Source organism: Enhydra lutris, unplaced genomic scaffold (genome assembly GCF_002288905.1).
Source record: "Enhydra lutris kenyoni isolate GAN:26980312 unplaced genomic scaffold, ASM228890v2 scaffoldscaffold50, whole genome shotgun sequence".
NCBI lineage: Eukaryota > Metazoa > Chordata > Mammalia > Carnivora > Mustelidae > Enhydra > Enhydra lutris.
This window is the reverse complement of record NW_019154134.1, coordinates 14,692,970-14,708,552: the sequence shown is the minus strand read 5'-3', so window position 1 is coordinate 14,708,552 and position 15,583 is coordinate 14,692,970. Positions and strand designations below refer to the sequence as shown.

The 15,583-nt window shown below is 37.9% G+C and overlaps 1 protein-coding gene across 1 annotated transcript in view; it reads left to right on the top strand.

The window, feature by feature from the left end:
- The window catches only part of LOC111156911 (SREK1 interacting protein 1), a 46,979-nt gene that overhangs the window by 9,252 nt on the left and 22,144 nt on the right, over positions 1 to 15,583 (top strand). Inside the window, exon 3 of the mRNA XM_022518041.1 lies at positions 14,086 to 14,229. Coding sequence (XP_022373749.1) covers positions 14,086 to 14,229 — 144 coding nt within the window. The remainder of the gene's footprint in view (positions 1 to 14,085; positions 14,230 to 15,583) is intronic.

Below are 15,583 nucleotides of genomic sequence, written 5' to 3'. Positions count from 1 at the left end.
GGGTAGATTTAGGAGACTGGAGAGAGTATATCCAGAAAAAAAAAAGTACACATATACTTAATCTTTTACTCCTTGTCTTTCTAGATACTGGGTGAAAAGGGGAAAGCAGTGAGAATTCTTTTTAAAGGTTTTTCCTATTGATTAAATTTAGTCTTTTTAAGGATGAAATTGGTCCTAGAATTTCTGTTCACAGGCAAAAGTTGATGTAAACAGTCATTCATCTCTATTATGATCAATGAAATGGAATAGAAAAGTAAACTTTAACATGTACAATTATATAACTTAAATTTGTAATTATGTACCACAAATATAATTTCTTTAGTTAAATGTAACAATTCCTAAAGCTTTGATAACAGGGAGAACAGTAGCTTTTGTTGTTTTATAAATTGGAGACCATGCACATGAGCCTGGATTATGGTTAATACTCCATATAAAATTAATTTATTAATTAATTTACATAGAAGTAGAGTTATTTGATGCACAATGTTACATGAGCTTCAAATGTACAACATAATGTTAAGTTTATACTTCAGGCTGTGCTTGCCACAGGGTAGTTACCATTGGTCACCATATAGTGCTGTTATAATACCATCGACTATATATATTCCCTATGCTGTACAGAAAAGTTATTTTTAAAAAGATAAACGTGATGTAAAAAGTAAAAGATGTCCATGCAAGAACATGTGCTAAGAGAGCACTCAGTACATAAATCTTCATTAAAAGGGCTCATAATGAAAGCATGCTGAGAGTACCAAGTCACATTCTTTCAAGCAAAGGCTGAAATGTGGCACAAGGGAATTTTGCTCAGTTAACAAAAGTGGGAGCATAAGCATACATATCTTTCATTTAAATAAAAACTCGTAAAGACTATACTTTCATGTAAGAAATGACTGCAGTGAAATCTTTTCTGTGTTTTAAACTTGTATGTATTTATTTCTGCTTTGTTCCTTTCTTTAAATTTTTGCTAATTTCCATGTTCCATTTCTTGATTTAGGACTTAAGAACCTGCTCACTCATGCTCTCTCTCTTCCTTATATGCTGTTTTATTTACTTCAAAATCTAGAATGGACTTTCCAGTCTATCTAAAATACCAGTTTATCTACTTGGACTTCTTTTTAAGGGGTATCTGGGTGGCTCAGTCTGTTAAACATCTGCCTTCAGCTCAGGCCATGTTTCCCAGGTCCCTGGGATCAAGCCCCACATCAGGCTTCTTGCTCAACAGGAAGTCTGGTTTTCCCTCTTGGTCTGCCTGGAACTCCCCCTACTTGTTCTCTCTCCCTGGTTATCTCTGTCAAATAAGTAAATAAAACCTTAAAAAAAAAAAAAAAGACTTGTAGGAAAATAATAAAAATAATTTTTTGGAAATAGAGTATTTGTTGATCTAGTCTCCTTACTGTTATTTTATTTTACACAATGATGCAAGTATCTGTAGTAATTGGATTTTTTTTTTTTTTGAGAAGGCAGGTAAGCAGATAGGCAGTCTAAGTTGTTTATTTCCTTCTGCTTTATTATTTTAATCTATTATTTTAGTGATTAAGTTATTAAATAACTTCTCATTTGTCTCCTATGGAAAATTCAGTAATAGTTCCCTTCTGGGTTAAACTTGGGTTAAAGGGGTGCCTGGGTGGCTCAGTGGGTTAAAGCCTCTGCCTTCGGCTCAGGTCATGATCCCAGAGTCCTGGGATCGAGCTCTGCATCTGGCTCTCTGCTCAGCAGGGAGCCTGCTTCCACCTCTCTCTCTCTCTACCTACTTGTGATCTCTGCCTGTCAAATAAATAAATAAAATCTTAAAAAAAACAAACAAACTTGGGTTATAAACATCTTTTAAAGATGACGATCTGGGACGCCTGGGTGGCTCAGTTGGTTAAGCGGCTGCCTTCAGCTCGGGTCATGATCCCAGGGTTCTGGGATCGAGTCCCACATCGGGCTCCTTGCTGGGCAGGGAGTCTGCTTCTCCCTCTACCTCTGCCTGCCTCTCTGTCTGCCTGTGCTCGCTCGCTCTCTCTCCCTCTGTCTCTGACAAATAAATAAATAAAATCTTTTAAAAAAATAAAAATAAAGATGACGATCTTTTCCATTTACATGTCTTTGTAATAGAAACTACATTTTAAAAATTACCTTTTATTTGCAGTCCAAAATCTTTGTATTGATGGCAGATGTAATAGAAAAGTGCATGAAACTCTTTGAAATGTTTTTAATGCCTAAAAATGTGCATATTCATCAGTCAGTCACAAAAGAGTATTATCTCTCTAGTGTTGTGAAACTAATGGTTTAGGTTGTACTATTTAAAAAATTTTAATACTTAACTGAAAAGATTTTATTGTCAATATGTTTCAATAGTGGTTATATTGTTTTTAAGTTTCAAGTTAAGAGTGAGTGTGTTACTGAATAACATGTCACTTTTTCATGGAAGTTTCCTCAACAAAATAAGAATTTTTATTTCTGTGATAAGTTGTTGAGGTTTTTTGGAGTGGCAACTTCTGAATATTTAAAAGCTACAAGGTCACTAAGCCTTTTTCCATAGAATAAATGTCTCAAATAATTTTGATAGTTCTCAGAAAAGATACCTTTTAAAAGTTCAGTTCAGTTTAGTATACTCAGTAGTTGAGCATTTGATCATAGCAGCAGGAAATAAAAACATATAGAAATACCTTTAAAGTTTATTTAACTTGAAATGCTTATTTATTAATAGACATTCATGATCTTTTCTTTGCCTGTGGGTCTGCTCATTATTGTTTCTCATAGACTTTTAAGTGCAAATATCTGAAATACATTTGCTACTTCTTTATAGTTTGTTTCTTCAGAGATAAGCAGTGAGATATAGTAAATCTGAGTGCAAAATCATTTTATCTTTAGTTCTCATTAGCAGTAATACTGCCTCCCCCTACAGCCCCCCCTGGAAATCTGTGGCCTTTTTTTTTTTTTTTTTTAAGTTGTCCATATGGAGTTGAAGGCAACAGTAGGACATTTAGTGTGTAGGGTATAGGGATTATAAACATCCTGTAATGTGTAGGGCAATATTGGACAGTGAAGAATTGTCTGCCTCAAAATGACAATGGCCACCCCCTTTGAGAACTTTTTCTCATTGTTTTAGGTTTCATTCCCCTCTATCTTGTACAGTCTTTTCTAGTACCTAATTTGAAAACTGCTTTTAAAAATAACTCATTTTTTTAAAAAATTAAAAAATTTTGGGACGCCTGGGTGGCTCAGTTGGTTGGACGACTGCCTTCGGCTCAGGTCATGATCCTGGAGTCCCGGGATCGAGTCCTGCATTGGGCTCCCAGCTCCGCGGGGAGTCTGCTTCTCTCTCTGACCTTCTCCTCGCTCATGCTCTCTCTCACTGTCTCTCTCTCAAATAAATAAATAAAATCTTTAAAAAAAAAAATTAAAAAATTTTAAAAATTAAAAAAAAATGAAAATAACTCATTTAAATCTAGTGTTTCCAAAAGTGCAACTTTGTTTTATAGAAACAGCCACTCTTTTTTGCCCCACATTTATATTTTTGGGCTTACATGATTTTATATAGGCAAACTTATATCTAATAATAACAAATATGTCATGAAGCAAACTGCAGATTCAGGCCTATATGGGGAGGGATAAAAAAGTAGAGAACCTATATAGTCTCCTATTTCAAAAATTTGTGTGGGTAAAGTAAGGAACTGTCTTAGTCCTTATGGACTACTATAACAAAATACCACAAGCCCAGTAGCATATAAACAGAAATTATTGCTCATTGGAGAGGCTGTCAGTCCCAAGTTCAGGGTGCCAGCAAGTTTTCCAGGTCCTAGACTTTTCATTTTATATTCACATGGTGGAAAGGACTAGGGGTTTCTCTGAAGTCTTTTTTATAAGGCAGTAATCCCATTCATTGAGGGTACCACCATCAGAACCTAATAAACTCCCAAAGGTCCCATCAACTAATACCATTCTCTTTGGGGGTTAGAATTTCAACATATGAATTTTGGTGGGACACAAAGATTTAGATCATAACAGGAACATACTGAATACAATTGACCCTTGAACAACATAGGTTTGAACTGCACAGGTTTAATTTTAAGTCTTTTTTTTTAAATAAATATAAATATAAATATAAATAAATATAGTATAGCAGTAGAACAGGAACCACCACATCTCCCCCTCCCCACCTGCACTTAGCCAGGATAGATCCTAGAGTAATACCCGTTTCTTGCTCTTTTCCTGAGAATGTGGAAAATGTCCTTCTATGTGGAGTCCAGGGAAGGGGGATAACCAGGGGATGCCAAAGTACCTTTACCCTTCTCTCTAGGTTACTTGTTCCACCTGATCCACTTTATGTGGTTCTAATGCAGTTTCTACTCATGGAAAATGCTGTCAAGGGGTAAGCTGCCAGTTTCCCTACAATATTAGCTACCCTCTTCAGAAAATATTCAGCACCTTGGACAGTGCCCCACCCTAGGGCCCAGGCTTCTGTCTGGTGCTATCTTGCCCTTGGTGTCCTCCTGTACCCCCTTGGTCAGGGGGTTGTGGGGTGGCATGTTATTATGTGGCCCTTAGTTACTTCACCAAGAATCCTTCCCCAGAGCCTGTTTCTTGCACCTCCTGGTTCAAGACTTCAATGAACTAGTTCCAGCCTTCTCTGCAAGTTTTCTCTACCATTGCTTTGTTTTTCATCATGTGTTTACTTGTATCTTACTTTTCTATCACATAAAATACAGTAGTTCAGTTTTGGGGGGAACCAGAAGTTATATGTGGATTTTTGACTACCTGGAGATCATTGCCCCAACCCCTGTGTTCAAGGGTCAACTTTAATTCCTGGAAGGGAATTCAGGATAAATGGAGGGTCTTATATTTAAGATATAATGTGTTTACATAGACTGAGGGGATATAGGAGATGTTTCCGATACAGGTGATAGGAAAAGATTAAGCAATTTCATCTAAGAGTTATAACAAGGATATCTCTTAACTTGGGAGGAAGCTAGGTGAGAATAAGTACAGATATTTCAGGTGTAGAAATAGAAAGTAAAAAGAGATGCTGTCTGGTAAACTTAGGAGGCAGAGCTGGCTGTTTGGGAAGTGGGCCCTGAGTGGGACAGGAAAGTGGTTGAACAATAGTTTAAGTCAGGCATAAGTTTGGAAAAGTCACTGAGGAAAATAGGACAGATCAAAAAAAATGAAATGCTTTGTGTTTGTGCTAATGTTCATCAGTGTGTGATTGTGCTCAAACATTGCTTGACTGCTCAGGGATAGGCACAATCCAAAGGTTAGCTTTGAGCCAGAGTATTTGTTTTACAGTGAGGTATCATAGAAGAACAAGAATATGAATGAGTCAGAGAGGCTTATAAAAGAGTATTCAGAGAGTCAAGAATGAGAAATTTGATAGACGAGGAGAAAATAAAGGGATTGAGTGAGTTAAGGTCTTAAGATTCCAAAACAGATTGATGCATGGGTGTGAGTAAGAAAGCTAGAAGGATAAAAGATTTGAGTCAAAGTACGATGTTAGAGTTTAAAATTTCTGAGATGAACCACAATGAGATACCACCTCACACCAGTCAGAATGGCTAAAATTAACAAGTCAGGAAATGACAGACGCTGGCGAGGATGCGGAGAAGGAGGAACCGTCCTACACTGTTGGTGGGAATGCAAGCTGGTGCAACCACTCTGGAAAACAGGGTGGAGATTCCTCAAAAAGTTGAAAATAGAGCTACCCTATGACCCACCAATTGCACTACTGGGTATTTACCCTAAAGATACAAATGTAGTAGGGCACCTGGGTGGCTCAGTCATTAAGCGTCTGCCTTCGGCACGGGTCATGAACCCAGGGTCCTGGGATTGAGCCCCGCATCAGGCTCCCTGCTCTGTGGGAAGCCTGCTTCTCTCTCTCCCACTCCCCCACCTTGTGTTCCCTCTCTCACTGTCTCTCTCTCTTTGTCAAATAAATAAATAAATCTTAAAAAAAAAAAAAAAGATACAAATGTAGTGATCCAAAGGGGCACGTGCACCTTTTTGTAGCAGCAGTGTCCACAATAGCCAAACTATGGAAAGAACCTAGATGTCCATCAACAGATGAATGGGTAAAGAAGATGTGGTATATACAATGGAATACTATGCATTAATCAAAAGAAATAGAATCTTGCATTTGCAGTAATGGATGGAACTAGAGGGTATTACGCTGAGTGAAATAAGTCAATCAGAGAAAGACAGTTATCATATGATCTCCCTGATACGAGGAAGTTGAGAGGCAGCATGGGGGGGTTTGTGGGTAGGAAAGGAAGAAATGAAATAAGATGGGATCAGGAGGGAGACAAACCATAAGAGACTCTTAATCTCACAAAACAAACAGGGTTGCTGGGGGGAGAGGGGTAGGGAGAGGGTGATTGGGTTATGGACATTGGGGAAGGTATGTGCTATGGTGAGTGCTGTGAAGTGTGTAAACCTGGCGATTCACAGACCTGTACCCCTGGGGCTAATAATACATTTTATGTTATTAAAAAAATTAAAAATTAAAAAAAAATTCCAAGATGGAACACTTCAGATTCTAACAAGGAGCATGGTGTGGCCATGGCATCTAGAATATCAAGGAACTGAGAAAAGCCATGCAACACTCTAGACTGCCCATTGAGCCTTGTAGAAGGGCTTAGGGTGAAGAACTTGAATATGAGCCTGATTCCAAAGACTTCAGTGGATAGGCTTTGTATAGGGATGCCTTTGGCTCAGGTCATGATCCCAGAGTCCTGGGATTGAGCCCCACATTGGACTTCCTGCTCAGCGGAGAGCCTGCTTCTCCCACTGCCCCTTGCCCAGCTTGTCCTTGCGTGCTCACTCCTTCTGAAGTAAATAAATAAAATCTTAAAAAAAAAAAAAAGAAAGGAAGCCCAGAGGATACTAATAATACAGAGGTAAGCTGTAGAAAAGTGTTCCCAGTGAAGAGCCAAATATCCTTTAAAGCAAGCGGTAGAGGGAGCAAACTGCAAACAGGTAGCACAGTCTGTCCATTAAGGATTGCAAGTTTCAGAAGATGTCATAAAAAGATTGGTAGAGGGACGCCTGGGTGGCTCAGTTGGTTAAGCAGCTGCCTTCAGCTCAGGTCATGATCCCAGCGTCCTGGGATCGAGTCCTACATAGGACTCCTTGCTCTGCAGAGAGCCTGCTTCTCCCTCTGCCTCTGCCTACCATTCTCTCTGCCTGTGCTCGCTCTCTCTCCCTCTCTCTCTCTGATAAATAAATAAAATCTTTAAAAAAAAAAAAAAAAAGATTGGCATAGGGGCGCCTGGCTGGCTCAGTGGGTTAAGCCTCTGCCTTTGGCTCAGGTCGTGATCTCAGAGTCCTGGGATTGAGCCCCACATCGGGCTCTCCGCTCAGCAGGGAGCCTGCTTTACCCCCCACCCCCGTCTGCTGCTCTACCTACTTGTGATATCTCTGTCAAATAAATAAATAAAATCTTTAAAAAAAAAAAAAAGATTGGGAGAGAAAGGAGTGATTATCTGTTAGGTCAGGGGACCAGAAACAATATGAAGATAAGACTTCAAGGAAGATAAATGGATACAGAAGCCTACATTTTTGGGTAGGAATCACAATGATAGTGATGTGAAGCTTGGTGGAATTAATTGTGTTTAATAATTGAAAAGTTTGTAATGTAGCCTTTATGCTCTCAGAACTGATAACCTTAAGTAAAGCCAAAAGCTGATTTACTTAGCCCTTGTTCACATGGTCTGTATACCCCATATGCCAGGAAATAAGTACATGAGCACCCTAATTATAAAACAGGAGTTCTTTTCATTCATTGACAGATCTTTATCAGGACAGTCTAAATCCAACTATAGGTTTTATTATTACTTGGCACTTGACATTACCCATCTAGCCACTCCTTGAATGCAGACAAGGGAGAATATACCTTTCCCTTTATTGGTACAACAAATGGTCATAACCTGACACCATGTATAAAGTACCTACTTGGGGCTAGAGTCTGGACTAAGCGCTTTAAAGATACAATTAATTGTGTCTCATTCTTAAAACAACCCTATGAAGTAGGTTTCATGGTCTCCATTTTTATGAACATTCAAAAGAAAAGCCTGATATCGAGATCAGTCGCCTCAGTGCAAACGCCCTCGGACACTTACTAGCTTTGTGACATCAGGGAATTTGCTCTACCACCTGTGTCAGTTTCCTGTCTATAAAATGAAACAATTATAGCCCCTAGCTCCACAGAGTTGTTGTGAAGATTAAATTCGCTAATGCAAGGGTTGAGCTCAATGGTTTGCCATAGGAATTCCTCAATAATTATTATTGACTCTTATTACTGTTATAAATCAGAAAACAGGCTCAGGAGGATTTTTTTTATTATTAAGTGGGAAAACTGGAATTGTAATTTGTGAAACTTGACACTATGTCATGGTCTTTTCCCCACCATTTTTAAAAATTGTGGTAAAATATATAACATATATATATATAACATAAATATAACATAAAATTTGCTGTTTTAAGCATTTTTAAGTATACAGTTGAGGGGCATTAATTACATTCACAGTGTTGTACAACTGTCTTCACTGTCTATTCTGACACTTGTCATCACCCTAAACAGAAATGCTATAACCTCTATTTCTCCAGCCGCCCCTTGTCCCAGGCCCCAGACTCTGATACACTTCCTGTTCTATAAATTTGGCCATTCTGGATATATCATGGAAGTGTAATCATACAGTATTTGTACTTTGTGGCTGGCCTATTTCCCTTAGTGTAACATTTCAGAGTCCATCCATGTTGTAGCCTGTGTATATGTGTGTGTCTGATACACCATGTTGTGTAATTCATTCATCTGTTGGTAGGCACTTAGATTGTTTCCATTTTTTGGTTATTGTGACTAATGGAGCAGTGAAAATCGATGCACAAGTATCTGCTTGAATCCCTCTTTTCAGTTCTTTTAGGTATATACTTAGGAGTGGAATGCTGGGTCATCTGTGTCAGCTTTTTGAGGAGCTGTCTAACTGTTTTCCACTAGAAATTTTATATTCCCACTAGAAATATACAAGAATTCCAATTTCTCTTGCTGACATTTATTTTTCTTCTCCCCCCCCCTTTTTTTTATAAGTATAGCCATCCTCGTAGATAGGAAGTGATATCTCAGTGTGGTTTTGATTTCATTTTCCCTAATGACTGATGATGTTCAGCATCTTTTTATAGTCTTATTGGACATTTGTATATCTTCTTTGGATTAATGTCTATTCAAGTCTTCCATCCATTTTTTAAGTGAGGGTTTTTTTTGTTCTTGAGTTACAGCACTTGTATAGATACTGGATGTTAAACCCTATCAGATATATTATTTGCAAATATCTTCTCTCATTCTGTAGGTTATCTTTTCACTTTCGTAATAATTTCTTTGCAAAAAGGTTTTAAATCTTGATGAAGTCCAGTTCATCATTTTTTTCTTTTGCTGGTGCTGTTGGTAATTTCTTTTTAGATTTATTTATTTATTATTTGAGAGAAAGAGAGAGAGTGAGTGGGAAGGGCAGAGGAGAGGAAGAGAGACTCTCAAGCAGACTCTTTGCTAGGTGTAGAGCCCAACACGGGGCTTAATCCCACAGCCCTGAGATCACCCCCGAGCCGAAACCAACAATCAGATGCTTAACCGACGGCACCACCCAGGCGCCCCAGGTGCTATTGGTGTTTTACATCTAAGAATCCTTTGCCAAATTCAAGGTCATGAACACTGACCCTTTACTGTCTCCTAAGAGTTTTATGGTCTTAAATCTTATATTGTTAAGTCTTTGATCCATTTTGAGTCAGTGCTTGCATATGATATGAATAAGATGTTCAACCTTATTGTTTTGCATATGAAAATCAAGATGTTTTGGCACCATCTATTGAAGAGACGTTCATTCCCCAGTGAGCAGTCTTGACACTCTTGTCAAAAATTGATTGGCCAGGGGTGCCTGGGTGGCTCAGCGGGTTAAAACCTCTGCCTTTGGCTCAGGTCATGATCCCAGGGTCCTGGGATCAAGCCCCACTTCAGGCTCTCTGCTCAGCAGGGAGCCTGTTTCCCTTCCCCTCTCTCTCTCTGCCTGCCTCTCTGCCTACTTGTGATCTCTGTCTGTCAAATAAATAAATAAATAAATCTTTAAAAAAATTGATTAGCCATATGTATATGGTTTATTTCTGGGTTCTTAATTCTGTTCTATTGGCCTATATGTTTATTCTTGTGACAGTACCATCCTGTTTTGATTACTATAATTTTGTGGAAATTTTTGAAATCAGGAGTGTGAGTCTTCAACTTTTATTCTTTCTCAAGATTGTTTGGTTAGTCAGGGCACCTTGAATTGGGGAATAATCAGCCACCAAAAGGTTGTAACTTGAAATGTCTCTGTGTATCTGTGGCCAGAATTTGTTTCTGGTCACCTAAGAACTTTCTGCTCATTGTCTGCTTAGAGTCCGTTTAGATAAGAAGTCACTAGAACTGTAATTTGGAATACGATTTTTTCCTAATTTTGTTCACTTATTCCCCCAAAAGAAAAAAAAAAAAAGGAAACTATTTGTAGCTTCATGAGTCACTTATCTTAAGATTAGTTTAGGGTCAGTTTCATTGAAGTAAAACTAAAATGCATGTGAGATGGAGCTTGCTGCCAGTGTGGTTGTGACTTCAGTATTGTATTTACTTTAAATATTCATTATATGAAGTGTTTGGGTGCAGAGCTAGCTTAAGTAAAGGGAAAAGTGTATCATCAGGAGTTCTGATCAAAATGGCAAGCTGAACCAAGACTGAAGGTCCTCCTTGTGCTTTGAACACAGAAATGCTGAGAAAACCAGAATAACAACAACAGAAATAACCCAGCTCAAATGAATGAAAAGGAACTTCCCACTGCTGGAAATGAAAAGGAACTCAAAGCCAGAACAGGGAATAATCGCTGAAAACGTTGAGGTCCACAGGCCTACTGGGTAGACTTCTATGGATAGGGAATGACGCCTCAGACCACTGTGGGATGGCAGCATGGCTAGGGTGGGGACTCTTGCATAAAGCCAGACTTCTCTAAAGGCTGCGAAGTGGGGATTAGAAAAATCACATTCACTATCTAGGGAAAGTGGCAAAAAACTTTACTGTATGAATTCCTACAAGATAATAAAGAAGAAAAGGAATAATCAAGAATTGGCAACCCAGGCTTATACCACGTGTAAGTATGAGGAGTGAATTTACACTGCCTCCAGCGAGGCAGGAACTGTTTTTCCAGGTTAAGAAATTAATATTGAAAATTGATCCAGTAGTGGGGCACCTGGCCTGCTAAATTGGTAAAGTGTGCAACTCTTGATCTAGGGGTTATGAATTCAAGCCCCATGTTGAGTCTAAGAGATTACTTTAAAAAAGGGTGGGCGGCGCCTGGGTGGCTCAGTGTGTTAAGCCTCTGCCTTCGGCTCAGGTCATGATCTCAGGGTCCTGCGATCGAGCCCCGCATCAGGCTCTCTGCTCAGCAGGGACACTTCTTCCCTCCTACTCTCTCCCTGCCTCCCTGCCTACCTGTGTTCTCTCTGTCAAATAAGTAAATAAAATCTTGAAAAAAAAAAAAAAAAGGATTGGTCTGCATATGATTTAACTCATATGTGAAATTTAAGAAACAAAACAAATGAACACAAGGGAGAAAATAAAGAGAGACAAAACCAAGAAACAGACACTTGATGTTAGAGAATAAATTGAAGGTTGATGAAGGAGTTGGGTAGGAGATGGGTTTCATAGGTGATAGGCATTAAGGAGGACACTTGGAATGAGCACCTGGTGCTATATGTAATTGATGAATCACTGCTTCTAAACCTGAAACTAATATTACAGTGTATGTTAACTAACTGGAATTTAAATAAAAATGTGGGAAAATTGGACTAATATCAAATTAGATAAACTTAATTGCAGCTATATGTCATTATTAATAAAACAACAAAATTAATGACTCTAAAAAATTTTCAAAATAAAGGGACCGGGGAACGAAGAGGAGATAGATTAAATATCATTGATATTTAGTGGTTTTTCTCACAAAAATGATAACTTCATATGATTAAACTAATAACAACCAAAAGAGCATGGTAGAGAAATTTCAACATCAGACTTTGGAAGCAAGAGCAGTCTTAGGAATAGAGATTCAAGAACAGTGAAAAAGATAAAATGATAATGATCTTGATTGTGCTTACTAATATAGTCTCCAGATATTTATAGTAAATATAGAGAAATATTTGGCAGGAGAAATTGGCAAATCTTTGATGATAGAGGTGTTTAGAAATTACACTATCAGAAGTTATTAGACAAAAAAATATACAATGGAGAAGATTTAAACAACAAAATAGACATAGCACTCTATCCTACAGTGTGATATGTATTCTTTTAAAATACATCCAAATCAGTTTATTAATTTACTAGGTGATAGTCCACAAAATAAATCTCAGCAAATAGCAGATAACTGATCTCATACAGACCCTACTTTCTGGTAGCAGTGTAATAAATTTATAAAACAAGAAAAGCACAATTTGAAAACTCCATATGTTTGTAAACTAAAAAGAATACTTTTGAATGATTCATTTGGAAAGAAATCACAACAGAGGAAACTTGTTTCCAGCAGTATGGCAGACTGGGTACTCTTGCAAACAATTAAGAAACTTGTATAAAATGTACAGTACATATATTAGTTACAGTAGTGTTCTAGGAAGAAAATAAAGAACTAGAAGATAACAATCAAAGGAAAACAGAAATTCAAAGAGGTAAGACTTAAGGGTATTTCCTGAACCCGGTGTTCATGAACTTGTGTTTTCGTGGGTTGGCAGAGTATAACAGATAAAAGCAAGGCCTGGGGTCCTGCTTAAGATTGGGACTCTAATAAGAGGTGTTCTTGAATAAATGTAGAACTTACAAAGGATTTCACACTTAAAGTGAGAGGACTAGAAATAAACCCTAGCATAGAGTTAGAGTGAGTCATTAATGGATCGTGGAATCAATTATGTGGTTACCATCAGCACTGTGTGTTGTTTCTTATCTTTGTTTTTGAATATCAAATGTAGTAATGCTTGAGGTAACTTTTTGTTTCATTGTTAATGTGTTAGTGTGTATTTGTATTTGAATGTGTATATAAGTGCAAAACATAATTTTGAGTGGCAAAATCTAGTTGCAGACTGATAGGTAAGTATAATTGAGTTTAAGTTATAAAATAATGCAGTATCCTGTTTTGGAAAGAAATACCAACTGTAATATACCAGCTTCCGAAGACAGAATAATGGGATTAGGACTCTTCCAAGGAATGGTGCAAGATCCCCACCTTTGTGTGTGTGTATGTGTGTGTGCACGGGTGTGTGTGTACAGTACTTCTGCAAACATTTACTTTAAAAAAAAGAAAGCTAAGTGAATATGACAAAATGTTAACATGTGGGTGATAGGCACTTGGGTATATATTGGCTATATAATTTCCTGTACTTTTGTGTTATTTGTACTATATGATTTTTGAAAAAGCTGTATCATGCACTAAGTGGGTAACTATTACAGTTTTATAATGGTGAGAGTCTTTAGAGGGTGAATGATGTCAGAATGAATTTTTTTTCTTTTTCAGAATGAAATTTTTATTTAAGTATTCTGTAGAAGAGCACCCTGGATGGCGCAGCTGGTCGAGCTTCTAACTTGATTTCGGCTTAGTTCATGATCTCAGGATCGTGAGATGGGGCCCTATATTGGGCTCAGCAAGGAGTCCGCTGGAGTTTCTCTCTCCCTCTCCCTCTGCCCCTCCCTATACACACTCTCTCTCTCTCTAAAGTGAATAAATCTTTAAAAAAAAAAACAGTTATATTATTATGACACCTTTAATTAGATGAAAGCTATATAGTTGCTATGTAATTAAGTACATAAAAAGGGAAAATACAGGAAGTGTGATGTAGCCAAAAATGCTCGTTAAATTAGAAGCCCTGATGAAGAAAGGAAGTTCTCTCTCTTGAGTGGTTCATTCAGGGAAAGCAAACTATCACCCCCTGAATAATCGAAGTTTAGACATTATATTGTTAAAATTGTAACTTGTTTCTTAACCATGAGGCAACAAACCACAAATACATGATGTATATATTATTTTGTCTTTCACATTTTTGTGTGTTTGTTTTACTTAGCTGGCCACCTGACATTTGAATGCCGCAATTTTCTCCGAGTGGACCCCAAAAGGGACATAGTTTTGGACGTGAGCAGCACCAGCAGCGAAGAGAGCGAGGAAGAGCACGCAGAACTGAATAAATCGCAGGCACTACAAGAAAAAAGTGAGTGGTGTTTTTTCTTTCCCTCCGTCCTTTAGAAATGTTTCCAAACTTCCTACCTATGATTATGTCATGTTCATTGTCCTCTTGTATTGATCGGTTAGATAGGTCATGTATTTTATGTAATAGGTATGGCATAGGTAAGGAAATAGGCTTTGACTACTCTAAGTACTTTGCCCGAAATCAAACAAGCCATCAGTGTTAGAACCAGGAGGTGAGTCTGTTTCTGATTCCACAAGGCAGGTTTTGTTGTTGTTTTTCCATCACACTAAGATGTGTCACATGGTACAAAGCTTCTGATTTAAGACTTGGTTTCTAGACCTGTTTGGCCATTTTGTAGCATGTGCCTTTCAGCAAGTCATTTAACCACTTGGAGCTTTAATTTCCTTGTGGGGTATCAAGAAGAATTGGTGTGTCAAGTCACACTCATTCCAATCAGAGATGTTCACTGGTAGCCAGATTTACTAGTAATTTCAAGTATATACATGATCATGAGGCAAGGGTTCTAGGACCACCAATACAGCTCCCCACGTGTTTTCTTTCTACTTCAGAACCCACTCTGGCCAAGATTAACATGAGTTTTCTTCATTACTTACCCAAAAGAAAGTCCTTTAATCATGAAATATCTCAATTTTATATCCATATAGTCCAGGGAGCCATGCCTGATAAATCCATAAATCCCAGGATTAGGTACCATAAATAATCTTAGGCAAACCAGCTACATCCTACTTTAAGCAGTCTATAAATAAGGAGTCTCTTGCCAGCAACTTGATTATGGACCTCTAGCTTTCAGAACTGTGAGGAAATCAATTTCTGTTAATTAAGCACAACACCCTCCTCCCCCTGGTGAACTATTCTCTAGTTAGGAAATACCATTCATTTGTTTCCAGGAGGTCTGTCATTAGCCTGTTTAGGAAGAGATTTGACTAAGTTACCTTTTTTCTCTCTTGGGGGCATCCTCCTCTCTCCTCAAAGAAAGAGAAGATTGCATACCTACTGTTTAACCATTTCTTTTCCATCTTGTGTATAAAATGGCCCATCCTTGCAGTGCGGTTTTTAGGGATAAAATAGAATGCTGTAGGTGAAAATACTTTGTGAACTTCAAAATGCCATGTGGTAGATGTCACACAGAATAAAAATGCAACTTATTTGAATATAGACTTGGGCATGGAATGAGAGAGATACAAAAAGTTAAAATCTTATTTTAGCTCATCAGAGAATAAACCATGTACCTTTTAAAACTTTTTAAGTTTTCCACGTTACACCTAGTGAATGTAAATGAAGTAAAATGCCAACGTAGTAGGACGGGCTGAGAAGGCAAGAGGAGGAGAGTCCTAGAAAGGGCAAGCAAGACTTA